The sequence below is a fragment of the Temnothorax curvispinosus genome, unplaced genomic scaffold (assembly GCF_003070985.1).
Source record: "Temnothorax curvispinosus isolate PA1 unplaced genomic scaffold, ASM307098v1 QBEX01013138.1, whole genome shotgun sequence".
NCBI classification, from domain to species: domain Eukaryota; kingdom Metazoa; phylum Arthropoda; class Insecta; order Hymenoptera; family Formicidae; genus Temnothorax; species Temnothorax curvispinosus.
The window spans coordinates 1,580,104-1,587,203 of NW_020222918.1; the positions used below are offsets into that span (position 1 = coordinate 1,580,104).

General features: G+C 41.5%; 1 protein-coding gene across 1 annotated transcript; it reads left to right on the forward strand.

Moving 5' to 3' along the window:
• Positions 1-3,509: 3,509 nt before the first annotated feature.
• Positions 3,510-6,371, forward strand: LOC112463320 (malate dehydrogenase, mitochondrial). The gene is made up of 5 exons (XM_025029660.1): positions 3,510-3,710; positions 4,235-4,450; positions 4,612-4,884; positions 5,335-5,664; positions 5,987-6,371. Exons 1-5 carry the CDS (start codon positions 3,636-3,638, stop codon positions 6,113-6,115), a joined length of 1,023 nt encoding a protein of 340 aa, XP_024885428.1. The 5' UTR covers positions 3,510-3,635; the 3' UTR covers positions 6,116-6,371.
• The last annotated feature ends 729 nt before the right edge of the window (positions 6,372-7,100 follow it).

A 7,100-nucleotide genomic window follows, 5' to 3' on the forward strand; every position in this document is an offset into this window, starting at 1 on the left:
CCATCCTGCGCGCGATTTGGAGATCATATAGAGATAGAGATCGCACGTGGGGAAGGCAGCTACGGGAAAATTTTATTTTACATGCGAGAAGCCTGGGTGTAATCTGTTCTTTGAGACGTAGAATGTTCATAACTCAAGTTTATTTCCTTTTTTCATGTGATGTATGGTTATTCGATGCGAGCGGTGAGCTGCGTAAAATTCACAACTGCGCGGATTTTGCGTTTGACCGAATCGCGAAATTCGATGTAATACAGACGGTAAACGTTTCTCACCCCTTCAAAGTCTGCATTCCGAATTATTCTCGAAGAGACCTTCTGCGGAAGAATTGTGTGTGTCAGGCGATTGAGAAAAATGAGGCTAAAAGAATAAAAATCTTGAAACGCGAAGTTTATCGAAACATTTGATATGTCTTCAACGATATCTACAGCTATTACATATTATGCCATGCATTTACACAATTGTAGGATTCCCGGGTCTTCTTATTATGATTTTATGTAAAGAAGGCTATTTTATCAAACGAAAAATTGCTGCATTGAAGCCAGCGAGAAGTGCGTGTGCCCTCTCGTGCCCCTTGACCCGCTTTATCGCGGGGATCGAGGCAGGGGGAATAGAAGGAAGCGCGCAAACTGCAGGCAGGGGCTCTCGCAGGGGGTGGGTGCCCCGCCCAGGCGCGTTGCATCGCGGAAACTATCGGTCGCCGTAGTGGGCCGCGCTGCGCCTGTAATCTCCGTGGGCCGGGGCCCGTAACCGCTCTTCGGCCGGCGCGGCGCGGCGCGGCGACAAAAAACCGCCGGAGAATGAAATACGGATTACAGTGGTTGGGCCGGGGCCGGATAATGGTCGGATAATGATGACCCCGGCGCCGATTGCCCTCTCCGCTACCACCGCCCGCCACGGCCCCAGCACGGCCCGGGGATCACATTTTCCCCGCCTTTTTCCCCGTTTCCCTGCTCCCCTCCCGCCGCGCCGACGCGCCCGCGCCGTCTCGCTCCATCGCGCTTCTTTATCGCGTATATCAAGATTTCCATACGAACTTGCGCCCCCGACGATATATCCGCGGCGGCCGCGGCGTGCAACTCGCTGCGTTTCTCACGCGCATCGCGCGCATACGCTCGCGAGTGCATCGGCCTCGTCGGCATTATAAGGGAAAAAGAAGGAAGCGATCGAGGAATTTCCGCCACAGATCGTTCCGAGGCTCTCAGAACGATCTGTGCGTTTCGACGACGGAATCTTGAATTCGATTTAAGTATTCGGACGCATCGGGTAAATCTCCAAACGATCTTAGATCCTAACGATGGGATTGTGGGCAATTATTGCGACTAGTGATGGGATTAAGTATCTTACGAGTAGTCTCGAATCTATCGTCGTGGTTTCGAACTCTTTATGATTCTTTCGAATAAAAGCAATACTTCAAGCTAGTATATTCGAAGCTGGATAAAATGGATTAAAACCCCCTATGAGTGTACTTACTTCGAAAGACGAGAGTGTTACTTCCAAGTAGGCTCGAACCTGAGTCAAATGTGTTCGAATCTTTTATGAGTACTTAAAAAATGTAATGTGTAAAACAAAATGTGTGTATATATATTATATATATATATATTATATATCATACAAATATCTGTATATTACAATTTTACAAAAAATAACTTATATGATAATAATAACAGATTCGAATACTATACTTGTAAAATTCAATTCTTCATGATAGAAACTACTTATAAGTTTTGAATGCTGATGAAGGCACTTATTCTAAAATTCGAAACTAACTAATCGACATTCGATTACTTCGCAACTACAATGTATAAAATATTATTTTTTATCATGAATATTACTCAAATAAAAAAAATCAAACTCGATTATTAGATTTAAGTACATATTAAATTTGATCTCATCCCTAATTATCTTGATTGATCGAGGTATCGGAGCAGCTGCGAGGGATCGTAAGTTCGGATTGCAAGTCTCATTTCGCAAGATTCTTATTTTTATCACTATCTCTCTCTTTTATATATCTTTCTTTTTATTATCATACGCATTAATTTATATTATTTATGTTACATTATATAAATCACGTCCGACACTCGTGCAGTCATTTCTTGTCTCTTTCGTTACGCGTGCGAAAGGATTAATCTCACCGATAAATAAATAAATAAAATGACACTCGCGCGGCACCGCTTCGATTAATGCGCTCGAGTGTGTGTGTGTGTTCGCGCGCGACGGCCGTCGAACAAACACTTATACACACCACGCCGATTGGTACCGATGAAATAAATCAGGCATCGATCGCGCGGGGGAGGCCGGCGCGGCGCGCAGACGCTCGCTCGTACAGGTGGAATTAATGCACGAAGATTTCCGATATATCGAGAGCGAGCCGCGAGAATAAATCAGTCGCTGTACACGGGGAACACGACTCGCCGCGCCGTGAGCGGCGCGCGAAAGCGCGGCCGATGAGACTCGGCGCGACGGATCGGCCGGGCAAATCCGTTAAATTCCCAGCGTCCGCTAAGACGATTCGGCTGAACGGCTGAAGACGATCCCTCGCGATTAGAATTTTAAACGAGACGCGAATGGTTCGCTAACCGCTCTGTAGACTCCTTTCCGGAAACGCACGTTTTGCGGACGCGCCGCGGGGCGTCCGAGACGAATTAACGACCGTCGCGCGCGGTTGACCGCGACCCCAGGAGATCGCTCGGACCCCTGTGAAACCGATCGGCGAGAGCGAGGTGTCGACGGGATCGGCGCGCGAACGCGAACATAAATCCAAATTAGCGGCAACTTAACGCGCAACCGTGCGCCGATCGATCCTGTCCTCTCCTCGCGTCTTCGAATGACAGTAAATCGCGAGGGTGAGGATCTATCGGCCTCGGTTGATCGCTCGAGCGCCGACGCGCGTTTCGAGGGCACGTTTCGCGCGATTTATAGACGGTATATATATTTACAACTTCGTGAAATCGTGATATCTGATTTTGATTTAAAACTGCGTTTTTGTTGTTATCATTCGTGTTTAATTGTTTATAAAAGTTAAGAGAATTAGGGAAAAAATGCAACAATATATATGATATTATTGAGTAAATATGCTCATTTATATGAAGCATCTATATAATAATAAATCGTGAATTTAATATAAACCGATTGTACATTATATTTATTATTATATTTATATTTATGTCAACGTCAAAAATTTTATACCAATAATTGATAATGTCAATACCTTCCATTACCTTCCATTACATCTCCCCAGACGGTAATCGGGAAAATTTACCTAAAGTTGATAATTAATAATCTTTGATCTCATAAATTAATCTGAATTAATTAATAGTCGCAAATCGGGACGCGCAGCATTCCGATCTTGTTAGCATTTATAGTAATTTACGTAGCAAATAAATCGGCGTGAAACATACAAATACAAGAAATATATTTTTCAATATCGATAAGTTTGTGAATTAGAAACTTTGCGTTTCCACCGCACGAGATCACTAAATTCGCCTTCAATCTTCAATCACATAACGCCACCTGCGTCACTCTCGCTATCAGTGAGCGAAGGTCACGCGGAGTGTCTTTGAGGTATATTAGGAGTACGTGCTCGCCTCGCACGAAAATTTTCACGATCATTTGACGTGACGTCCACTGCCGTCGACATGCTGCCCCGATTCCTCAGGCCCGCCATTAATGTCAGCCAGCAAGGCGCAAAACGACTGTCCACGAGCGCCACGGTAAAGTATCGTCGAAAAACGAACCGCAAAACCCACTCTCAATCTGTTCCCCACAAATCGGCCGGAAATTAATTAACGCTCGACAAATATATCGCATGTGTGAGTAGAATGGTAACATCTTTACATCGTCGTACATCATTGGATCGCGATGCTGCAATCGTAATCGGAACATCGTTATGCAACTGCAAATTCGGCTCCAACGCTGATACGTTAAACTGGCACATCAAAATCTTAAATTTGCTATTGAAACTTGATTGCAAAAAAGGAAATAATTCTGATTTACCATAGACAATCTTTTTGTGTAGCTGGATCCTTTATGCTTACTTGAAAAAATGAGCTAAAAATAAATTAGTCGAAACATTGCGTTTAACGTCAGAATTGGAGAAATCTTTAAGTGAATCAATTGGGAGTATAATAATTTAAAAAATTTAACGGAAACCGAAGGTTGTTTTCTCAATTATACCTCCTTAATCGCCTGGATTTTTTCGAAATGCTCTAATATCCCAACTGTGTTCTTTTTGCAGCGCAATGCAAAAGTCAGCGTCATGGGAGCAAGCGGTGGCATCGGCCAGCCACTGTCGTTGCTTCTCAAACAGTCGCCTCTGGTCACGGAATTGTCGCTGTACGATATCGTAAATACGCCTGGTGTTGGTGCCGATCTCTCGCACATAAATACCCCTGCGAAAGTCAAAGCTTACAACGGTCCGGAACAGCTCAAAGACTCTCTTAAAGGCGCTCAGGTATGTCATTACGATACAAAAGATTATATCAGTATTTGGATGATACAGTTTGTGCTACAAAGATTTAAAAGTTTGCTTTTTTATTTAATTCATTAAATTGAAAGTAATCGTCTTTGTTTTGGATTTTGACGACTTATTAATTTTCTGGGGACTATTTTTAGGTTGTCATCATACCTGCGGGCGTTCCACGTAAACCGGGCATGACCCGCGACGATCTGTTCAATACGAACGCCTCTATCGTCCGGGATCTCGTCGTTGCGATGGCCGAAGTCGCGCCAAAGGCCTTCGTGGCGATCATCTCGAATCCGGTCAACAGCACAGTGCCAATCGCGAGTGAAGTGCTACAGAAGGCAGGCGTCTACGACCCTAATCGCGTATTCGGAGTGACCACCTTAGATATCGTTAGGGCGAACACATTCATCGCGGAAGCGAAGGTATTAAATGTGACAAATTGTGTAAAATAACGAAGCGAACGTTTTTAACTTACTTGACATCCTTGACATAAACAAAAATGATCTGCTATACGTACATTTTGAAAGTTACTACGGCAACCGTAATAAACTAGACTTTCATCTGTTTTGACAGATGTGTCTCGGTTACTCGGAACGTTATTTCTTTCAACGAACATTTAGCCTCAGATTGTTCCATACGCAAATATTAAGCATGACAGTAATATGAGAAAAACAGATTTATAAAATTTATTTTTCATTTTTTATATGATCCCAATGAATGCAATGAATAATTAAAAAACGTTGAATGCAATATTTAATTATTACGTTTTGCTCAATATAATTGAGCCGGGACGATAAAAATGTGTCACTTTATTTTCCAGCTTTCGTAATTGGGAAAAAAATAGCTGCTAAGACAGACGGTTAATTTTTCAGGGCCTTGATCCGCTGAAAGTCAACGTCCCAGTCATTGGGGGACATAGCGGCATTACCATCATTCCGTTGATCTCGCAGTGCACGCCGTCAGTTTCCTTCCCGGATGATCAGCTGAAAGCGCTCACCGAGAGGATCCAAGAGGCCGGTACCGAGGTCGTTAAGGCCAAGGCGGGAACTGGATCCGCGACTTTGTCCATGGCTTTTGCCGGCGCGCGATTCGGTCTCTCGTTAATCAGGGCGTTGAACGGTGAAACGGGTATTATTGAGTGCTCGTACGTCAAATCGAATGTCACTGACGCCAAATACTTCTCTACGCCGATACTTCTGGGCGTAAGTAGAGACATAATAAACCTTATGACATCGTATTAATACATTTGATGCCATACATTTCGGAAATATATGGCTTTAAACAGAAAATTATCTCCTCTTAAAAAAAATTATTTTTTCCTCTTAAAAAACTATTTTTAGGATAATGTGACATATTTTAACTGTAATATTCAATTATTGTTATATGGGATGTTTTGTAAAACAAGTATAAACAACTTTGATTTTTTTAAGGGAGACTATTTCAAGTAGAGAGCGTTATATAAGAATATGCTTTATTCTACTTAATTATATCATTATAAGAGATCAAAATTTTATGGATTTTCAGAAAAATGGACTTGAGAAGAATTTGGGATTGGGTAAACTAAGCAGCTTTGAGCAGAAACTGCTGGACGCCGCCATCCCAGAGCTTAAGAAAAATATTCAGAAGGGAGAAGATTTTGTAAATAAGAAGTGAAATCTCTGTCGAGCCTAGCTGAATAGAGCGTAATCTGTCGAGTTGTACGTGAGAATTGCCTTCGTTGCTCACCTTGCAATCATGATAAATTGTCAATAATTGAAATTTTTTGATCGCGAAATTTTCAATTCTTCCAACCTGCCGACATGCATGTAAACGTGTAGAACCACGGAATAGATTATCGAATATTAAGATTACATATGTATTATAAAAGAAGTATGTATTATAGATGGAAAATATATAAACTGCAGAGGAAGATTATATCTACAAGATATAAAATAACATGTAAAGAATGTATAAAATAAGAAATAAAATTATAGGACTTTACAAAATTGAAATATCCGTTTGAGCAATTTCTTGTAGCAAACATTTAAATAAACGCTCTTTCAACTAAACGTAAGAGAACGTTTCTTTCCACATATATCTTGAGATTCTTATTTGTTCGTGAATTAAATTTAAGTCCGATTTTTCTTCGAATTAAAATTTGACTTGTCTGTGTGTACTGGGTTTTTAACAATTAAATTTTACAAATTTACTTTTAGATCGATTTTAAACGATAAACTATCTAAGAAGATAAACTTAGCGATGTAACGAATTTAATTGGTAGATTTACACGCGCATGACGGGAAGTTATCATCATCACACACATGTGTAAATACCAATCCACAATAACATACGAAGTACACAACCTTGAGACAGGCAATAACGAACTTTCAGGCATGTAGGTAACAACGATCTTTCTGTCTCCGCAATTCGAGCGAAAATGTAAATACCAAAACACAATAACATACGAAGTAGACAACCTTCGAGACAGGCAGTAACGAACTCTCGGCCACGTAGGTAACAACGATCTTTCTGTCTCCGCAATTCGAGCGAAAATGTAACGTGATAGACGCGCTTTGAATTAAATCAGTGTAACTTAATAAAGAGTAATTAGTGCGTACAGTGATTAATAAACAAATATATTTTACGGCGAGACGCAAGC

Coding starts and splice junctions, on each gene's coding strand:
- LOC112463320 (XM_025029660.1), top strand. CDS start 3,636: ATGCTGCCCCGATTCCTCAGGCCCGCCATTAATGTCAGCCAGCAAGGC. Junction 3,711..4,234: donor GACTGTCCACGAGCGCCACG/GTAAAGTATCGT, acceptor TTCTTTTTGCAG/CGCAATGCAAAAGTCAGCGT. Junction 5,665..5,986: donor CTACGCCGATACTTCTGGGC/GTAAGTAGAGAC, acceptor ATGGATTTTCAG/AAAAATGGACTTGAGAAGAA.